The 21,451-nt window shown below is 40.2% G+C and overlaps 1 protein-coding gene across 1 annotated transcript in view; it reads left to right on the forward strand.

Moving 5' to 3' along the window:
- Positions 1-21,451, forward strand: part of vps13d (vacuolar protein sorting 13 homolog D) — a 41,000-nt gene that overhangs the window by 5,925 nt on the left and 13,624 nt on the right. The window contains exons 9-45 of the mRNA XM_088407079.1: positions 831-931; positions 1,062-1,230; positions 2,059-2,160; positions 2,328-2,520; positions 2,706-2,888; positions 3,109-3,239; positions 3,338-3,392; positions 4,632-4,814; positions 5,281-5,411; positions 5,491-5,623; positions 5,725-7,968; positions 8,035-8,183; positions 9,239-10,282; positions 10,760-10,850; positions 10,968-11,094; positions 11,186-11,366; positions 11,798-12,022; positions 12,844-12,982; positions 13,421-13,637; positions 14,083-14,254; positions 14,477-14,586; positions 14,713-14,937; positions 15,034-15,329; positions 15,616-15,749; positions 16,027-16,182; positions 16,305-16,467; positions 16,623-16,697; positions 16,773-16,979; positions 17,436-17,525; positions 17,839-17,979; positions 18,078-18,203; positions 18,611-18,685; positions 18,999-19,104; positions 19,265-19,417; positions 20,096-20,231; positions 20,330-20,377; positions 20,455-20,605. Coding sequence (XP_088263205.1) covers positions 831-931; positions 1,062-1,230; positions 2,059-2,160; positions 2,328-2,520; positions 2,706-2,888; positions 3,109-3,239; positions 3,338-3,392; positions 4,632-4,814; positions 5,281-5,411; positions 5,491-5,623; positions 5,725-7,968; positions 8,035-8,183; positions 9,239-10,282; positions 10,760-10,850; positions 10,968-11,094; positions 11,186-11,366; positions 11,798-12,022; positions 12,844-12,982; positions 13,421-13,637; positions 14,083-14,254; positions 14,477-14,586; positions 14,713-14,937; positions 15,034-15,329; positions 15,616-15,749; positions 16,027-16,182; positions 16,305-16,467; positions 16,623-16,697; positions 16,773-16,979; positions 17,436-17,525; positions 17,839-17,979; positions 18,078-18,203; positions 18,611-18,685; positions 18,999-19,104; positions 19,265-19,417; positions 20,096-20,231; positions 20,330-20,377; positions 20,455-20,605 — 8,362 coding nt within the window. The remainder of the gene's footprint in view (positions 1-830; positions 932-1,061; positions 1,231-2,058; positions 2,161-2,327; positions 2,521-2,705; positions 2,889-3,108; positions 3,240-3,337; positions 3,393-4,631; positions 4,815-5,280; positions 5,412-5,490; positions 5,624-5,724; positions 7,969-8,034; positions 8,184-9,238; positions 10,283-10,759; positions 10,851-10,967; positions 11,095-11,185; positions 11,367-11,797; positions 12,023-12,843; positions 12,983-13,420; positions 13,638-14,082; positions 14,255-14,476; positions 14,587-14,712; positions 14,938-15,033; positions 15,330-15,615; positions 15,750-16,026; positions 16,183-16,304; positions 16,468-16,622; positions 16,698-16,772; positions 16,980-17,435; positions 17,526-17,838; positions 17,980-18,077; positions 18,204-18,610; positions 18,686-18,998; positions 19,105-19,264; positions 19,418-20,095; positions 20,232-20,329; positions 20,378-20,454; positions 20,606-21,451) is intronic.

A 21,451-nucleotide genomic window follows, 5' to 3' on the forward strand; every position in this document is an offset into this window, starting at 1 on the left:
TTAGAATTATTATCAAGCTCCTGCAGAGCTGCCTGATGATCTAAACATTAGAGTCAGATGTGATTGAGGGAGGACTATTGCAAAGATGCAGTATACCGCCAACTTGAGGGCAAGAGTCTGACATCTGTGCCTTAGGCCTTGTGTACAGGTAACCGCATATTTAAATCCGCATAGTCTCCCCCTCGTTGTTGTTGTTTATTTAAAGAAATCGTGTCCATATGAATCCAGCATATGGACACGATTTGTTTTTCTATTCAATTACAACCATGGCAAGTCAGTAGACGGCAGTATTGTCGCCAAATTCTTTCCAATCAGAAAGAATTTCAGCCTCTGACGTGTCCAATCAGAAAGAACCTCCGCCTCTGACGTCACCAGTAGCTTGGTGACGCAAATCTCCGTTTTAAGCTGGTTACACGCAACCACGAAAGCGGAGACCTGGCGAATCTCCACTTTGGCCAGAGGGTTTGAAAGATTCGGTTTTGATGGGGGGGGCGGCCACGAACAGCAAATAGGGCAACACGGAGACATTTACTGTCAGTTTGCAAGAACCCCGGACATGCAGACAAGGTCTTAGTGTATGGGGAATGCTGGCTGTAGTTGAATGTCTTATCAAATTCCAAATATGCAACATGCTTTTTTTTCACCATTGAAGGACAAATGTTATATTGTAGTGCAATAAATACAGTATGAATGTCAGCAATTGAAATTATGTGAAGTCTCTTATTGTATGTGTTATTCTTGGTTCTTGTGATACTGAGACCACCACTTTTGTTAGGTTCTTTTTATTGAATTGTGTGGTTGACTCTGGCATTGACTATGTCTCCTCTCAGGTTCAATATCAACAGGTCATGGCATTCCTCAAAGAACTATACCGTCAAGAAAGGGAAATGCTTTACCGAAAATGGAGACCCAACTGCTCTGTATCTGGAAAGTAAGACTCAGACTAACCCAACCCCTCAGTACTGAACCTCTGTGTACAGTAGGAAAGGCTTGGCACCATGTAACTTTGCAAATATAAAGTGCATTATGAGATGTGTTTACACATTTGACTTTTCTCTTAGCTGCAGACAGTGGTGGTTGTTTGCTATTGAGGCAAACCTTAGTGAAATCAGGGAGCAACGGCATCGGGGAAGTTGGACCTTTGCCCTCCAACGGGCACGGGATGCCCAGACTTACACTAGCCTATACTTCAGAAGACTCAAAGGAGTTCCGCTAAGCCCTCAAGAAGAGGTACTATGCTATTACTGATCGCGCTCTAAAATGTCTCTAAATTGGGGAAAAAAGTTTAGTGATCATTTCGAGTCGGGCTTTTGTTTTATTGTTGTTAGTGGTGGTGTTTTCAATAAATGTTGATAAGTAACACTTGTGTAGGGCTGGCGATATGGCCAAAATATAAAATCTTGATTTTCCTCGATCATTTTCAAAGATAATGATTTTGATTGATTTTAATCAAATACACCCAACAAACATTTATTTAAATTTCTGATATTTTTAAAAATCCTGTGGAATATATTTATACAAAAATAATGAATACTGAATTCAAATCAGTTTTAACATAAACTTAACATAGTTTCTGCAAAAAATTGCTATTCATAGCTTCACATGTTTGTATTTACTGTGAACTGAAAATGACATCACCTGTGCTAGAGGGTAACAATCAATCATGGGTTATCTTTTGGTCATGTGACATTCACAAAGTGAGCCCTGATTGGATGTTACCTGAGCTTTTAGCACGTGATGTCACCTTCTGTCAACATCAAGTGGAAAATGTGCTTTTAAAATCATTCATTGAAAATGGAAAAAAATATATACTGTATTTCTCCAATTATAGTCAGAATATGAACTTTTATTGTTAAAAGGCTAAAGAAATGGACGACCCCTTTAAAGTACACCGTTAAGTAGTCGAACTATAGGAAATGTGTCTTCTACCCATTCAACATTTTGCAAAATCTTTACGATTTACCTTATTTTTAAATTTTCCACGTTTAAAATGGCACATTAATTTGATTTATTTCCCATTCCCACTTTTGTGTTTTTTGCATGATTTATGTTTGTCAGAGTGAGATTGAGCGAGTAGAAGATGAGCAGACCTTGGAAGAATTGCAGACTCTCCGAGAGATTGTCCATGACTGGTTTCGAAAACAGGAAGAGCTTATTGAGGTAATAGAGGTGGGCACTTTGTCCGACGGGCTGTTCGTCGTTCCGCTGATGGACTGTCCGTCGTTCCGCTGACGGACCGCATAAAGACGAAAACATTTAAAAAACAATGGACTAAGCCCGATTCGTCATTTTAATTTGTGAATGTAGTGGTGTTTTTCGTCACACAGAATGTACGAGAGACAAGCAGTGACCCTCAGCCCTGTTCACCCACTTCAAACATCCCCAAGAGTGGGAGCTCTGGTATGATCCAATACCTGCAGTCTTGGTTTCCAGGCTGGGGTGGCTGGTATGGAGACTCTCTTGACCCAGACAGAGGCCCCGAGGTGCTTCTCCCTAGCCCCTCATCCTGGGATATGCTGGGTGAGAGACTTAGACTTTGGCCTTTGAAACCTGCCATTATAGCGGTGTCCAATAAAGGAAAGGACAATACTTATTTGAAAAGGAGGATGATGCGAAATGTGAATCCATTTTTAGTTGTCAACCACTCATAGTACGTATTGCAAACGCAACGTGAGTGCTAATTCATTGTTATCTTTTTTATCCAGCAGAAACAGATGACTTCTTTGACCCACTGGAGGACTCCCACACACTGAACACGTTTACCAGGCGAGATCACTTGTTTGCTCGCCTGGAGTTTTTATTGGAGAAAGGTGGGATCACACTCTTCCATCAGGAAACTAAAGACAAAATACCACATGAAAGCGGAGTCATCCAGCTAGAGGTTTCCGGTAAGAGAAAAAATGTGAATGTAATGAGACTACACCAATTATTTTGTTCAATTGGACCATTTGCAGCAAAAGTCCAAAAGTGATAGTGAAGCAAAGGATTATCTTCAGGTTTTGTTAACTTTTGAGGTCCAGTAGATGAACCCTATATTTATTTTCATTTCACATGAACAAGCACACATACAAACAATTAAACACTTTGCCTTTCATGACATTTCAACAGAGGTGAAGGTAGTTGTGGAGTCTTTGCCTCGCTCAGAGTCTTCTCTATTGTCTGTGAAGCTGGGTGGTTTATTCCTCAGAGATTTGACCACACATGGCACCATCTTTCCCGTACTGGTGTCTCCAAAAACGGTAAAAAAAATGGCGATTGAGAAAGCCTGACAGTAAACAACTTGAGTTGACATATACTGTCATATGTTTTCTGGGTTCCATGATTTTCTGTCTTGCAGGACAAAGTAGTTATTGCTGTTAACCAGACATCTGAGCAGGCCAGCAGCAACCCAGGTAAACCCCCCTTTTACTGAATTACGTGCTAATAGATAATGTTGAATGATATAGTGAACTAAATGAACTGCACAGTGCAGTTTGTTGTGTTTGTACTGTATTTTGGCACCTGTGTTTCCCAAGCAATTTGGATTCACTTTGAGCTTATTTGTTTAGTGTGCTCTATACTTGTGTTTAATGTTTTCTTTTTATCAGAGGTGGGCACTGCGTCAGCACTGATAGGCTGTCTGTCATTCCGTTGCCGACGGACGTCTTTCCGACGGACCGACGAATGACGGGAATGCTAAAAAAATGGCAAATTAAAAATGTCGGAATTGTAATTTTCATCCGTCATTGCAATCATCGGGATAGACATTACATCAGATATCCGTCATATGTCTGTCAGCCCCCACACCCCTTTTTGCTTTCTGAAATATAATTCAACTGACTTGATCTTTATAGTACAACCTGCAATCAGCCTGCAATCAACATGACAATAGTCACTTTACACAACCACCAAGCTGTGGAGATACAGTATGTTCAGTTCACTGAATAAAGTGGGTTGGTTCAATTCACTACTTGTCATTCAGAGTTGCTCCCTGTCAGTCCTCATTTCAGGTTTCTTGTTGATAGGAGCATTCTAGTATGCGTTTCAATTAACCAATGAATGCAGACCAAATTTGCATTTTTTTTCTCTAATTGGTGCTTGCAAAATTGAAGTTTTTTATTTCCTTAATGATATACTTTTTTTTTTTTTTTTTTACTAAATTCAGCTTCAGTAATATTTTGTTTCACTTGTAATGTATGTGATGGATGAAATTTAGAAAAACTAAGACATGTAAATGAATCCATCTTCTATAATTATAGGACAGAAAGTTATAAATGAAAATCAACATCCGCCATTTGAGAGTCATGTAAAGCATGACAATGCCATCTAGTGGACATGATTGTTAATTACATTCCTGTCACCTCTAGTAAACATGAGGGTGTATTACAATCAATGGTTTAACCACTTAGTTGGTTTTGTTTTCGTGTGACACTTATATTACAGTGTTGTGTCAAATGTCGCCCTCTAGTGGCGCGGAAAATTGGGCAAAAATACACTAACTGGACTGACGATTTAATTACAATTTTATTTACAATTTAGTATGGCTTGAATAATTGACGGACTGACGACGGAAAGGGGCCGGGGCTCTGACAAATATTGAATCAGCAAAAAAATGTAAGCTCCCCACCTCTGCTTTTTTATTCTCATGTCAGGGAGTTCCACTGCAGAGAGCTTTTCATCACCAGTGTTTGAAATGCTTTATGAGCGTAACCCTGTGAGGTCTAAGTTTGAAAGACGGCTGGAAATCAACACTAGCCCACTGAACATCATCTACAACCCTCAAGCAATCAAAAAAGTGACTGAATTCTTCTATAAAGGCAGAGTTCATTCCTCAGGTAGGTGTTATGTACCTGCATTTTAATTTACTATTTTACTCAACTCCTCGAACTCCAAAGACATATTTTAACATTTTTTTTCTAAGTCCAGACATTCAAACCCTAGTACAGTATCTCTCTCTCTCTCTCTCTCTCTCTCTCTCTCGCTCTCTCTCTCTCTCTCTCTCTCTCTCTCTCGCCCCCCCCCTCCTATTCAAGCTGTCTTATAATATACACAGATGCACTTACATACATACAATATACACTCACACACAGAAATACACAAAGAAAAGTGTGAATACTTTTAATTTACATGGTCTTGAACTATCACAGATGTCAGTCACTGGGTCAATGAAGGTGTTGGGGGTGTAGGCAGTTCGTACCATACGTTGAAATGTATAAAAATATTGCACATACTAACGTACACAACTTTTGACTTTGAATTTAACAGTAGATCATTATGTGACAATCCCTTTTTTCTTCCTAGGTTTTGGCTATCAGTCAGCGTTAGAGCTGAAAGTGGCAGAAGCTGCCAGGAGGCAGTATGACAAGTTAAAAAGGCAGACCAAGGCAGAAATCCGACAAACTATTGATCAGCTTCTTGTTGGAGAGTTTATTGTAAGTCAGACTCACTGCCAAGAGTTGTGACTCAAAAGGCAAAAGCATAATTTGAACGTGTTGTTGTTATGTTGTGTAGGAAAATAGTAAGTGTTGGACAATGAAATTGGACATCTGCGCGCCACAGGTCATTTTCCCTGATGATTTCCAGTCTGGAGATCCAATGTTAGTTCTTGTTGATTTAGGCAGGATTTTGCTTACCAATTCTCAAGGTAAATTCACTAATTGTTTAATGCCACTGTTAACAATGACATTTGTGTACTTATTCTGTTTACATTTCTAAATAGTATATTTTTTGACCTGTTCTTTGAAGATGACCCCAAAGACTGCAAAACCACCCAACCTGAAAAGGAAGACCTGAGTGATGAGGAGTACCAAACACCTCTGGCCACTCCACCAGAGTCTCCACCTGAGCTTGACATGCCCTTAAAAGACTGGCTAAAATGTCCCGAACTTCCCAGCATCAGATCGCCTGAAAGCACAAAGGTCTATTGTAAAAAGCTTTATGAAAGGTACTCATTGTCCTTTAAGGATCTGCAGATCATGGTTGGTCGCTACAAGGACAATTGGAAGAACCTTCAAGAGAGTGAAGTAGGGCCGACCCACGTGGTGGAGAAATTTAATGTGTTGTTGCAACTAGAGCAGAGATTGCGCTACACGTCAGATCCTCAGCTCCCAGGGGCTGTGCTGTCAGCAACCCTTCCTGATCTGAAAGTCCATATCAACCTTGAGAAGATGACAGCTTTGAGGAATTGTCTAGCTAGGCTAAGCAGTCCAGCTGGGAATTCAGATGATGGCCAAGAGATTGGGTCAAAATCTCCCGACCCTCTTACTCTTCGTCATGAAAAAATATTTCAGAGAGAGGACAGCTCCTGGAAAATCCAAGGTTCGGCGAAGAACTTGACCCAAAGTGTCATGACATTAGAGCAGCACACAAGGGAAGTCCTGGTGGAATCCCGTCTACTGTTGGCCGAATTCAAAATAAACTATATGCAGCTTGGTGTGGAGAGTGATGGGCGGTACATATCTGTTCTCAAGGTGTTTGGCACCAATGCCCATTTTGTTAAGCGCCCTTATGATGCAGAGATCTCTCTTACTGTCCACGGTCTTCTTCTTGTAGACACTCTACAAACCTATGGCTCAGACTTTGACCTTCTTGTGTCATCTCATAAAAATCTCAGTTTCGACATTCCCACGGGCAGTCTTCAAGAGAGCCAGCCATCATCGCCGATGTCGTATGAGAGTAGATCTTCGGAGCAACAAAGTCATAATCCTGAGTCATGTTTACGCACAGATCGAATCGCTGCCCTCAGTTCTTTTCTCAAGGATCAAGAGGCCCTAATTAAACTTGAGTACCAGTTTGTGAGCTCAGACTGCCCTTCTATGAACCTGGACAGTTCGCTTCAGGTGATAAGCATGCAGGTCAACAATTTGGACATTATTCTAAACCCTGAGACCATGGTGGAACTCCTTAAGTTCCTTCAAAAATCTTTCCCCAAAGAAGAAAACACTTGGCCGTCATCATTGCAGCAGCCTGCCACGCAACCCTACACCGAGGAAGACAATGGTACTTTTCAGTCAACATATGACCAGAACAAAGAGTTAACAGTAGAGATTCATCGGCTTAACCTCCTTCTCCTTCGAACTGTGTCGGTGGGGACTATCTTGGGTGCAGAGAAGAAAGGTTTGAAGATTGCCACTGCCAGCATCACCGGCACCAAGGTTAATGTTTCTTTAGGCAGTCGAATGGACATCAATGGGTCACTTGGCGCCATTCAGTTGGTAGACTTGACTCAAGAAGGAGGCCGAAGCCAGTTTGTTGTAAGCATTGGCAACGCAGAGGACTCCTCAACTGATGAAGTTCTAACTTTGCTTGCTGACAAAGAACTTTCTCCCTCAGAAGCTCTAAATTTCCACCTTCTTGAGAATTCCCAAGGAGACTGCACTTTAAATCTGCATATGGCATCTTTGCATTACAACCATTCCGCCAAGTTCTTGATGGAGCTGAGTCTTTCTGCTAATGAGGTGGAGGACAATTTCCGCTCAATGTTGAAAAGTGCAGCAACCAAAGTGTCAACAGTTCTTGCCACAAAGACAGCAGAGTACAGTGGTATGTTTTCACTTTTTGAGACTCCCTCCCGCAGAAGTCGAACTCAGAGTTGGTCTTATCAATTGGAGGATGAAGAGGTTATCCCCATGGAGGAAACGGAACCCATACTAGACACATTCTTTGTAAAACTGACCCTAAATATAAACATTGAATCACCAGTAGTGTCCATTCCTCGCAAACCTGGACACCCCGAATTGCTAGTAGGGCACCTGGGTAGTATAACAATTCAGAATTTTATCACTGGCCAACATTCTGAGGGCGAGAGACTCCAGGTGGTTGTCAGGGATATCCGGTTATACTCGCTTAACACGTCTCCTTTGGTCTTGAAAAAGATGCAAAGAGGTGAAAAAAATGGCAGCGTTTCACCATCCCATAGCCGAAGCATCAATCATGATGAACTACAGTTCACACGACATGACTTCTTTGAATACCTCAGCCAAGGAAAAGGTAAAAACATCAATTCTGAAAATGTCTCAAGGAATCTTACTAACGTAGCCTATTTTTCTTCTCCAGCCTTCCATATTTTGAAAGACACCACCATACAGTTTACCCTGGAGAAGGCCACCATCGATGATGATATATATACTTACCTTACCTCCAAAGAGCCATCCAAGAGCACAACTTTGCTAAGAGTCGAAGGAAAATTTGTCAAACCTGTTCAGGTATACATGGACACAAATTTAAAAATCTTCCCACCTAATCATCACAAAAATTCTTGAAAATAAATTTAGTATAACGATATACATGTTGCTAAGAAAAATCCAAAATATTACAGTACACCTCTGCTATAGTATCTGTAGTTTTCTCAAGAAGAATCATTCGTCCAGTTGAGATGATTTTTGGCCAAATTCTCCGACAAGCAATTTTTAAACAGAAATACCTGGAAAACGGTCTCACCTGTAACCTTCAAATGTTCTACACTGTATATCTGTTACAAATGGCTTCCAAACACCGATTGCCAGGGGTCTTGCTCAAATATAATTTGTATTTGTCCCTAAACGTTTCTCAAATTTTCTCCTGTCAAAAATAAATGGCAATTTTGAAGACCGTTTGAGCTCCCAGTTTTGTGGATAAAAGATTTCTGTAATTTCTGTGTTTGGTGTCATCTTAAACATTCTTCAAAATCTGTCTCTTGGATGATTAGTTTAAAAAAAAAAGGAAACAAATCCTGAGCCATCTTCAAAGCCCTATTCCAAAAACAATAAATGACTACAGGTATCAGGTACAACCTTACTTTTTGCCTCATTTTGATTGTGATATGGATCATGTGGGAGGCGATTGAGGAAATATCATGAAATTACCCAATTGAGAGTTGACGTTCTTTGACGCTGGTCTAAGTTTGGTTCGTGTACCAAAACGAATTGTTATTCATTCTAGTTAATTCTCAACATCAATAAACCTTTTATTGACTGTAAGTAAGATTTCAACATGATTACTGTATCCCATCAAGATTTCAAGATTACTTTTCACCATGCAAGAGTGCATGGATGTTAAATACTTAAATAATAGTCCGATATAAACATCTACACACTTTTAAAGGAGAAGAAAAAAAATGGTCTTTACATCAATATGTTCTATGCATCCCCACTACTCTCCAAACACACCGCTCTGATTAATATTGCATTAATGGAATACTGTATTAGTTAAACAGCAAAATATGTTTAGATTTCATCAATGTGTTCTATTTGTCCCTTTTAAACTTTTACTCTCTTTCTAGGTGTTCCTCTGTAAGGCTGTGTATGAACAGGTCCTCCAGACACTGGATAATTTATTTCTCATTGAGGAGAAACATGTCACACCCAGTCAACCACCTACACCTCCGCCACCAACTCCTTCCTCCACCAGACCTCACCGATTTCCCGACCCCCATGGAGGACTCTTTGCCAAGGATCCTCCCTATATCAGCTTATCACACTCGTTACTCTCCTCTCCTTTGCAGTCCCAAAAGCCAATGTCTCACTCTCCTGCATTTACTCAATTAAAAATAACTTTTCATGTAGCAGAACTGCAGGTCCAGCTAAGTGCTGACCTTACCCAGGGCTCCCAAGGCTTAATCAGTCTCCAGTTCCGTGACCTGGAAGGAGACTTCACCAAAGAGCATCCACATTTATTAGAGGTCCAGCTAATTTTGCGCTCAGTGCTCATGGAGGATCTCTTGGAGCAGAACCCTGAGCATAAACATCTTATGGTGTCTCGTGGCGCGCCAAAGCCTTTGACATTCAGTCCAAAAGAATATCTCTCTCATAGCTGTCCTTCTGCATCCAATGCCCAGTACCCAGATATGCCACGCTCCCTTCCTTCCCATATGGAAGAAGCCCAAAATGTCTTCCAACTCTACCAAAGGCATGCTGGTACGCCATCAACAAGTCATCGCAAGTCTAAGAAGGACCCAGATTGCCCCAGCACTCCACCACCCTCCCCAACTCATCCTGCATCCTCCCCTCAGCCAATCTCCGAATTTGATGAGTCATTAGTTCACATCAATGTCTTGTTGGTTGACCAGAATCACCCGGAGTTCAAAAGCCGTTTTGGCAGCATAGGACGAAGCATCGATATTGACTTTAACTGCTTGGACGTATTAATCACATTGCAGACGTGGGTGGTTATCCTGGATTTCTTTGGAATTGGCTCTACGGCCAACAATCATGCAATGAAGGTGCCTCCTAGTTCATCTCAGTGTGATCCAGGACATACCCTGTATGAGTCAGACATTGATGAGCAGGACCCAAATGAGGTTGTCAACACCAAATTGGACCTCAAGGTATGGCAGGCACAGTCATGTTGTACTTGTCATAATTTCTTTACCCCACAAATTTTACGTTGGTCTACATTGGGCTGTCCAAACACGGTCCTTGAGGGCCGGTATTCTGCATTTTTTCCAAGTTTTCTTTCCCTAAGACACCTGATTCAGTTGACTAGGACCATTATAAGACTTCTACTGAGCTTGTTGATGAGCTGATCATTTGAATCAGGTGTGTCATTGTCACAAGAAAACTGAAAAACATGCAGAATACCAGCCTTCAAGGACTGAGTTGACACATCCCTGGGCTACTTTTACATCCTTTAAATAAGTCCTATTTGTTATCAGTCACTCACTGCCATTGCGGACAGTTGTCTATGTATTTTTGGATATAGCCTCATGCCTATGTATGAGGAAATATTATATTAGTTTTCTATTTTTGGTTAGTTCTTCCTTGGACTCCCAACTTGTATGACTTAACTGTATTTTAATTTCTAGGTTCATTCCTTGTCTGTTGTATTGAACAAAGAAGGCAACGAGCTTGCGAGAGCCAGTGTGATAAAATTATCTGCGCATCTGGAAATGTTAGGTATGAACATTTTATACCTCATGTTGCATTGATGAAGAAAAAAATGACCAAAATACACACGCATTAAGTAGGTTGATTATGAATTGATTATTTTATGTTTTCTTTCTTACATTTTAGAGAGCAACCTGGTTTTGACTGGCAGTTTGGGAACTTTGTCCCTCAGTGATCTGACCCCACATGGTGATCTTTACCGGGAACGTTTCACCACACGTGGAGGGGAGGCGCTAATATTCAATATCCACAAGTACATGTCCCCTCCTAGAAATTTTTCAATATACTGTCCTTCCATATGTGTCAGTATTGTAAAGTGTAGGATATATATATTTTTTTTTCAGATATGGTGTGCCAGATCCTTATCTCGAGCGTGAATATGACATTAAGGTTTCTCTGCTGATGGCTTCCGTGCAGTATGTCCACACTCAGCGCTTCCAGGCTGAGGTGGTGGCTTTCATCCAACACTTCACACAATTACAAGATGTGCTTGGAAGGCAAAGGGCTGCGATGGAAGGCCAAACTGTAAGTATGACTTAACTGTGGACTTCATCTCAGGAGAGATACCTGCATTCTTTAAACTACACATTTACTACCATCCTCTTTTTTCATTGTTTAAGTTTATATTTTGAACGTGAACATTAAATACAATGCTAATTTATTTTATCCTTGCCTACAACAAATGAGAAATGTTTTTTCAATGTGAGAGGGAAGAATAATCTGAGTAAACCCAATCAAGCATGGGGAGAACAAGAGAACATCAAACAGAAATACACCAGAGGAGATTCCAATCCAGAATCTTTGGCAGTGAGGCAGTACACATTAAATTTAGTAAAACACAAATTGCTTTAGATGCCCAACAATCCCTTGTGATCAAGTATGGGACTACTGTTGCCTGAGTGGAACATTAAAAAGCCTCAACTTTCTGTCGTGACTGTATGTTGTATCTCTTGCAGATACGTGACCGTCCTCAACGGGCATCTAGGGTTCTGCTAGATATTGAAGCTGGCGCACCGGTCTTAATAATTCCAGAAAGCTCAACTTCTAAAAGGGTCATTGTTGCAAATCTTGGCCAATTGAGGCTGCAGAACTGCTTCTTACCTACTGGGGCACACGGCACATTCTCCGCTCGAGACAAGGTAGAGAAACTGACCATGGCCCATGCCTTTTTTCCGTCTCTGGTGAGTCCCAGTCCTCAATTGTTGAGCCAAGCATTCACACCAATTTTAACTCCAGACTGACCTTGCCCATGTTGTTGTTACAATGACAGATTCACAAAGATGAAACTGAAACAAACCACATGAAACTACTCAGCTATTTGCAGTTTTTTTTTTTTGTAAGGAAATAAAAATTAAGCAAGTACAAGTGAGCAAGTAAAAATTAGGCATTTAAATCTTTAATGAGGTATTGAGATGGGTTGTTGGAGCAGTTCCGTTTCATCTTCTTAGTATTTTCCCCTAACACTTCGAATGACCCTTTTTTGTGCAACCTGCACACCCTAGCATGTTTCTTTTATGCATCCTATTTATGCATATGTGTTTCAAAAGTGTGAATGTAGCATAAACGCAACATATCCTCTTCTGGCTGACTTCTAAATTATGGTTTTCTTTTAGAAAAGGTAATATATGATCAATAAAACAAAGCCCCTTTTAAACTCTTGTAATAACAAATGTTTTCCAGATTAGTGAAAACTTGCTTTAGATGCACAACAATCCCTTGTGAGATATATATATATATATAAGTATTTCCAGTACAGTACCTGAGCAACAAGGTTTCCAAGCATGTGGAGCAATACCATAATGATAGTAAATCACTGCTTGATGTTAGGTAGTTTAGCAGTGTTATTGTTGATTTATCTTTAAAAACAATGCAGCTGAACTCCATTTCTATAGATATGAGTTCGGGATTTTCCTTGTTTTTGTGTAGTTACAGTATTGACACAACCGCATGGCCTGGTTTTCCTGATGAATTTCAGTTTTAATGTTGTTTTCTCCTGAAAAAGGGACCCACACTAAATGCAGGAGCATGGTGTTATGAGCAAAAAAGGCATCAAACTTCCCCCAGCAATGTCTCCTCCTGTACTAATGACAACCCACACCCTAAAAGAGCTCAAGAGGGGTGTAGTAGCTCTTCTACTTCAGGTAAGCATCTCAAGTTATTTTGGAAGAGAGCACTTTTATTCATTTAATTTTGGCTTGATTGTTATTCTCGGTCCATTACTTTAAATTTCCCTGAGCAGGCTACATTCCACAATCGAGCAAATAATAAAGTAGGCAATACAACAGAAAAAAAAACAGTAATAGAGCATTAAGGGCAGTAATATTATGGCATATTATGGAGTAGATGGAGTGGAATAAACTATACATATGAGGATGATTGTGCAAAATATGGATTTTGCAGCTTTCCTGCACTGTGCAGGATTTGTAAGGTGTATGTGTGCATGTAAAGTGACTGGTGATGAGGCAGATTAGTGCGTGAGGGATTTGCTCAGAATTGGGATGGACTGTGGTTAGAAGCTGTTTACCAAATTTGACAAAACCTATGTTTTTATTATCGTGTTTTGTTCTTTTTGTTTTCAGAAGCCTATGCGTGTCTTTTGGATTGTATCGCATTGGACCTGCAGCAGATGGATATTTTTGCTGCAGAGCGCCTGCCGTGCCAAACATGTGACAGAAGCTGTAATTCCTCTGAAATCTCAGATGTTATTTTCCCATCTTATTGTGTACGTCGGATGGGAGGAAACCTGCTGAAAGACTGCTGTCGCCTTCAGCTTAAAGTCGAACGTAACCTGGACAGGTGATTCTTTCCCACTCGTTTTACTATTAGTATTTTTTGGGGTAATAGAGTTAACTTTTCTCTATTTCCATATATCTAATTATTTATTCTTTTACATGAATAACAATTGGTAATAATTAACACATTTCCATGTATACGTATATTATTTTGATTGGTTGGCCTGACAAACAAACCCAAACTATCGAGGCATGTTATATTTATTCTAATGGTTGAAATCATCCAGTTTTTTATGAATATCACAGTCTTCATCACCTGAAGCTCTAAAAATTGTTTTTAATGCACTATGTATGAAATAACTGATTTGGGGGGACTGAAATGCTAGTCTTGCAATGTGTTGATAAGGTTCTTATGTTTCACACCTTTGCTTGAAAACTTTGAAAATAGTGCCCCTGAACTGTAACTTATCATTGTATATATATTTTTTTTGCTTTCTACATATGTTAAGTGAGCTGAGCCATGCAGTTCCAGATATGACTATCTATGGCAGTCTATCATCAGTACAATGCTCACTAGATCCTGAACATTACCAGCTGATTCGAGGGCTGCTGGAGAACAATCTTGGGGAGCCTGTTGAAGAATTTCTGCGACCCTTCAACCTGCAGGACCCCAGTACCTATGTAAGACAGCAGACACACATTCAAGAATGAAGGCTTCGTTCACCCATATGCACAAACCCCTTTTTTTTTCATGACGGCATATCTGAAGCGTCAACCCATTTTCCAGTTAACATTTTTTTCCTTTAAAGAAATATGGAGTGATAGCAAGACAAAACAAAAAAGAAGAGGTGGGGGCGCAAAGCAAAGAGAATGTAACTAATCACAGACAGTGTTTCTCCTCAGACGGTGTTAAGTGGAGACGTCTTCACCAACTTGTCAATCCTAGTGGATATGATGGATGTCAGTCTGGAGCTCATGGACAGCAGTAAATCGCACCAACGTTCACTTGCAAGGTTAGACTTTACAGTTCTACTATTGCTTGTTTTGAATTATCGAACTACTGGTGCTTAATTTATTCAAATGTAATGTCACACACCGATTATATACTGTTTTGTGTGTGTGGGTGTGTTTTGTCTCAGGTTTAATTTCATGAAGTCCAAGCTGCTTTTTGAGAAGTTTTCCAATGGCTCCAAATCAGTCAATCTTGTATCTCACTCGCTGCTTGCATATGACACTCGTTGCACTGGGCAGCACGAGAGCCCTAGTGAATCTGACTGGAGCAGGGACAATGTATTCGACTGTATTCTCCAGCCCTCTAAAACTGGCACAAACCAGGCTTCTCTGCAACTGGAACTGCATTACAGGTACACTGCATGGGAGGCATTAGCTCCAAAATAGAAATCAGAATTGTAGTGACCATTTTGGCTCTCTGACAGGTAATGTTCTCTAACTTGTTACAGGTCAACACGAGACTCCTCCTGTTTCACAGTTGTCCTGAACAACCTAAGGGTCTTTCTCATCTTTGACTGGCTTCGGCTTGTGCAGAAATTCCTAGAGATGCCAGTAAAACAGACTTCAGGAGTTGCTGAGAATCCTCAGTGTCCAAGTCATGTCAGCGCTGACTTTGAGGGAAATACGAATTCCAACACCACTGGGGCTGTCTTACCAAAGAGGGTCAAAAGCGGTGTGGTCACTAAGAGGTCCACAGTACCAGTTCCCAACAACCGCTCCTTTGAAGTTAAGGTTAATGTTACAGGTCAGTCATTGACATTGTAATATTATGCAAACTTTTTGTGGGAAACCAAAGTTAATACATAAATTCCAATAACACTTAACGTGTGTGAATTTTTGTTACACATTTGAAAAAGATGAATTAGATATGAAAGCATAACAGCAAATTCTTGATCCTCCTGATTTCAACATAACATAACAAACCAAACCAAATTTACATTTGTGCTCTTATACTGTAGAATTCATGCTCTTATAGAATGGACATTCAGTCAATGATTTTTTTTCGTGGGGAAACATTTCTCTGTCCTCAGGCACTGAATTCGTCATTGTTGAAGACTCAGGCTGCTTGGATACAAATGCTATTATTCTTAAAGGCACCACTGTTCTCACATACAAACCACGCCTCTTAGACAGGCCCTTCTCAGGAAGCCTTGCCGGCTTAGAGGTAATTCCACTTTCTAGTCGTTAAAAGAAGTGGTCCAGGATATCTAAATATTGTTGTTTTACATGCATGTATTGAGTACTAAATTGAGTACTAAATGCAACTGTTATTTTGCTTATATACTGTGAAACCCTCAGACTGTCAATATTGCTTACTCATTAAGCTCAATGGACATTAATACCTCAAGCACACAGATTGCAAGAATGCAAAATATTACCCATATTCAGAGATTTTTTTTTTTTTCCTCAGTTTTAATTCTGAGTCATTCTTCCGCCTTCAGGTGTTCTCCTGCCGCCTTGGCAGTGAACAGGAGACAGCATTGTCTATTGTTGATCCAGTTAATGTTCAGGTGGAGCTGTGTGGCAGCCCCACTTACCAAAGTAGCTCTGGTCTGCTAGATGCCTTCAGTGTTGAGGACATCCCGCCGTTGCTGGAGGTCAGGATTGCACTAAATTAAAAATCTGCAAGATTCAATGTTATGAAAGTGTTCTCACAGAATAAAAGGACTTGGTTCGATTGGCTGTCTATTAATGCTACATTTGGTCTGTGATCTTGCAGATCCAACTTCCTGTTCTCGACATCCGACTATCTTACAATGACATTCAGCTCTTCTTGGCCATTGCCAAATCTATCCCTACTGTAAAACCTTCATCGACCTGCGACCCTGTGCCTCCTGATATGCCCAAAGACTCTCAGAAGAAGAAAAAACTCGCCCATATAGGTATGTAAATGACAATATTTGTAGCATTTCAGCCCACATTTGTTCAAATGCTAAAATATTATTTCTCAACTAGAATGATTACTTTTGATCAATTTGTATTACCTTGTGTACAGTTTTCTGTAATTTTATATTGAAAATGTATTTTGTATCCACAGAAGGGCAGTTGATTCATTTACAAGATCTTGGGTTCCGAAAAGAGGACTGTAAAAAGGCCCTTATCCTTTGTAAAGGTGAATCTGACCTCCAAGACAATCGCTAACCTGGCTCGAGTGTTGTTTAGGTGAAAGTCATTATGTATCTCCTAGGTCACCTGGATCTGGCTGCAACTTGGCTGCTGGAGAATGCTGAGAACATTGCAGGCCGGTCCAAAGAACGTTCCAGAAATGACTCTGGTTCCTCGAGCCACGCTACTGCTCTGTCTGGTGTAGAAGTAAAGGCAGAGAGCATCTGCATTTGTTTTATTGATGACTGTTTGGACTGTGACATACCACTTGCTGAGCTCACCTTCTCCAGTAAGTGGTCTATACTTAAGGTACAAGATTGTTGAATTGTATTTAGGCGTGTCGATCTTGCTATCATGTGGAGTGTGCATGCTTTCTTCATGCTTGCGTGGGTTTCTCAAAGTACTTCAGCCTTCATTCTAAAACCATGGCATGCTATAATTTTATCTACATCATCCATAGGTGTGAATGGTCGGTTGTCTGAAGCTGCCCACTGATTGACTGACAAAGTGTCTTATTCAGTCAGATGGGATAGGCTCCAGCTCACGGCGGCCCTATTAACGGGTTTTGTTGATGAATACTGTAAATCTAGTGGGGTGTTTTATTAATGGAGTTTGTTGCACATTACACAATTCACTGTCAGGGAAACGATATTTGAAGAGCAAAGTTATATAAGTTATAAATACTGTATCTAAAATCTAAAGGTTACAGTACAAATTGTCACCTGCAGAGTGTTTGTTCTTATAGGGCTTAACGTGTTGCAACGAATTGGTTCCACCCAGGAAGGAAATGCCAGCTTCAGTCTTTCAGGAGACTACTACAACAGAGAACTGGCAGGTAAATGACATAGGATCTTTTGTCATTAGATAGAAATTTAGCAGATACAGATATACTGCACACATTTGAACTGTCTATGATTTAAACTGTGTCAAAAAACACATTTTAGATGAAATATATTTCAAACCAAATGTAACATCATTTCAACAAGTCTAGGATGAAATGTCAGAAAATAATATAGTATATTGAGTTACAGTGCAGCTTCATATATTAGCTGACAATTGCATGAGCTTGTATAATTTGTATTTTGTCCTTTTTGTGTGTATTTATATATTACGAGCATGACAAATAGCTCATGTGTTGTGTGTGACAGGCTGGGAGCCATTTATTGAGCCCTGGCCCTGCTTCCTGTCCTGGCAGAAGCACGAAGCAAGCAGGTTACATCCTGCCCGCCTCAAGATGGTCGTTCGAGCTAAGCAACGACTTGACGTCAACATCACATCTGTACTGTTAGGTGAGTCAAAGGAATATCATACTGATTTGTTCAAATGGACTGTTTGGGTGCACAAATTTGTTGTATTTTACTTTTTTAATTGTGATTGGCTGATACAGAACAGTACAACACAACCAAGACCTCCTGGATAGCAGACTACTGTAACAAGGATGAACAAAGTAGCCAGTCTTCACCTACCTTGTCCTGGGTAGGCTCCTCGGTTGACCCGCCTAGCTTTGGACAAAGTGAGTTCCAACAAAAATAATTAGGTGATGAAGGAAAAAAAAAAAATGTTCATCACTTCTGCCGCACAGTTCTAACAGTGAGTTTGAATCTAGCCTTCAGCCTTTCTGTGTTGAATTTAATTTTAGATACCCTTGTACAATTTTTTTTGTGTACTTGTTCCCACATTCCTCAAGAAATTATTTTCTAAGGGTTAACTGAATGCTCCACGTTATTCATAGATCAGAATGTTGGTGTGCATCTATGTGCCCTACGATTGGCGGCCAGGCCTGGCTGGAGCCCGCCTTTTCCTAAAGTCAGCTAGGATAGGCTGCCTCTCACGTGCAACCCTAATGAAGACAAGCTTCGTGGAAATGGAGGGATGGATATCCATATGTGTCTTTTTTAATAGTTTTACCTGTCTTCTCAGGTGCTCCCCTGTTCCACCTTAGAACTCGGAGCACAGCCAGCTTGACCAGTTTTGATCAGCAACCTGACTCCAAAGGTACTCTTCAGTTTAGTGATCAGATCATCTTCGAAGCTGTAACACTCTCACCTCCAATTCCTTCAATACCAGTTATTCTGTCTTCGTTATCCACCATTACTGGATACATTGTACTCACCGCAAGGCAATGTTTGATTGTACATATGATCAATATAAGGTCTGTCTAATGTGTAATTCATATAAAATTATGTATTTTCCTTAGCACTTGCTGTTGTCAATTAGTAGCTATAAAGACCATCAGATGTAGTTGTGTTTTAATTCATTGTTGACATTATTCAATGAGCTTCTTTCTCCAACCTTTTTTTGTTTACAGCAGGAGTTAAACTTTCTAAGAAGAGGCAGCCATTTGTGCCATATGCACTCCGCAACCATACAGGATGTATAATGTGGTTTGCCACTCTGACCACAACACCCACAAGGTTGGTGGAACTATTCCCATGCAAGTTATTCCCATTTAGGTTATCATAATGTATTTTAACATTTACAAATGAAAGCTATTTTCTGCAAAATAACTTAATTCTTTGGTCAATGGACTGACAAGCAGGTCACCAGATAAAGTTCTTGAATTGTTTTTTTCAGAGTGGCGCTCTCTCACAGCAGTAGTGCCGACTCTATTGGAGACATTCATGGTCCAGCAAATGATGATAGCCACAATGTCAGTCAGTGGCGAGAGGTGTTTCCTGGGGAGGAGATTCCGTTTGAATTTGAAGCACGAGAGAAACTTCGCCACAGGTAAAGTTTTCAGCAACATTTTAAAGGGAGTATGTGTAATGTTTCGCATGCGCCCTTGTGAACTTTAGGGCATTACGGTAAACGCAGCAATAAACACTTCTCCTCCTGCTGTCCGTAGCTACGTATAACAAACATGGCGACCTCCAGAGGAGTGCTACCACCCCCATGTTATATAATTTAATGATAACTAGACCCTCGATTATATTTAAAAGATATTGTTGGTCGTTAAGGACGCATTTATTTGCACATTTTTTAATTTTATAATTTAAGGTATTCATTTTTAATGAAAAACCGTCTAAATCTTACACAGTGTCCCTTTAACATTCTACTTCACAGTTTTTTACTTAGCGCGTGGGGATGGGGTTCCTGTCCCCATTAACCTCGAAAAAGGAAGGATCACTGTCTAGGCTGTATAGTACGACTGAAAGACATCTTAGCAGGATGACACCAGTAGGATATTTCCGTTGGGTTGGTGTAATGAGAACATTTGGCTACAGTAGTTTGCAGTATGTTTATGTTTTTATTTGTATGGATCCCCATCATTTGATACAGAGGTAGCATCTAGTCTTCCTGGACTCCATCCATTTTCTCAAGCCCCTTATCCATTACCTAAAAATACAAATACATATATGACTGATTTGCACGTCATTTACAGATTGTCGTTGTTTCCTCATGCAGGCACACCCATGAGCTGAAGCTGCACCAACTGCTTGTACGAGTGTGTGGATGGGAGCAAGTAAAGCCTGTGTCTGTGGACAAAGTTGGAATTTTCTTCCGGTATGCAGCTCCGGACAGGAACAACGCATCCAATATTGTAAGTAAACAATATGGCCTCAAATCAAACCTAGCTGGAACATGTTTTTATCTGATGATGTTATTCCCCCCCAATCTCACCTTCTTGCACTTCTACAGGTTGGTAGTCCTATCAGCAGGACAAACATAATTCATCCTCATGTCTATGTAAGTCTAACGTTCTCAGGTACTGGGAAAACTATGAAATACAGAAAATTGTAGTAGTAATTATTACTTTGACTCAGTTCTCAGCTCTGCCTCCGGTCAGAGTGGTCTTCTCCATCACAATGGAGGGAACCGCCAGGAAGGTCATAACTGTCCGCTCAGCCCTCATTTTGAAGAATCGTCTTGATGTTCCCATGGAGATCAGACTTGACAGCCCCTCTGCTCCTGACAGTACGCTACTACTGCTCCATTTTTCATGATTTAATTGACTCATCTTCCTCATACGTACTATATATGTTGCACAAGATCTTGTCTACAATGGGTCATCAAAATAGCACATATTGTTTGAAAGCCAGAATCTTCTGACTATTAATTACACTTTTTATGCTTATACAAAATACTGTCTAGCTCAGGAATACCCAACTCACTCGACGTCATTAAAATGATAACTAATTTAAATTTATAAGAAATAAAATCCACCACCTGAATGATAAAATAGGTCTATGCAGTATTTTTAGTATTCGGATATTCTACAGAAAATTTGAATTTCAAATGGAATTTTCAGACATTTTAAAAAATCATATACGTTTTTGCTTGGTTGAAAACATTTATGAATATGGAAGACTAACACATTTTCACTTAATTATGAATCATCTTTTTTCATTTTTGGGTGATCAACATTTTTTGGCATACTACATTCCTCTCTAGAAAGATTTTAGGCAAATCTCTCCTCTTAAAACTTTGGTCTCACAGACAAATTTACCAGCTGGAACAGCACATTTGGGTCAGCGTGGTTTGTTAAAAAGTGACCAGTAAGAACGGCAATTGTGTCAACTGACAGCATCAACAGTGATTTACGTATATTTCGCTAGCCTATACAGTATTGGAGACCTCGAGTGCTGCTAGCTAGTGGCAACAGGTGTTATATGTCAACGTCAGCATAAAAAAGTTGTAAAGACCTGAACTGGCGTTTCAGAACAAGTTTGTTTTGGGAGTCAAGAGCAACGGTTGCCCTAAAGTTGCCCTTAAACGAGTTAAGCTGTTATGTCGCCACACACTAACTACTATGAACAACTT

This window comes from Hippichthys cyanospilos, chromosome 2 (genome assembly GCF_059441005.1).
Source record: "Hippichthys cyanospilos isolate Australia breed blue-spotted pipefish chromosome 2, RoL_Hcya_1.0, whole genome shotgun sequence".
Taxonomy (NCBI): Eukaryota; Metazoa; Chordata; class Actinopteri; order Syngnathiformes; family Syngnathidae; genus Hippichthys; species Hippichthys cyanospilos.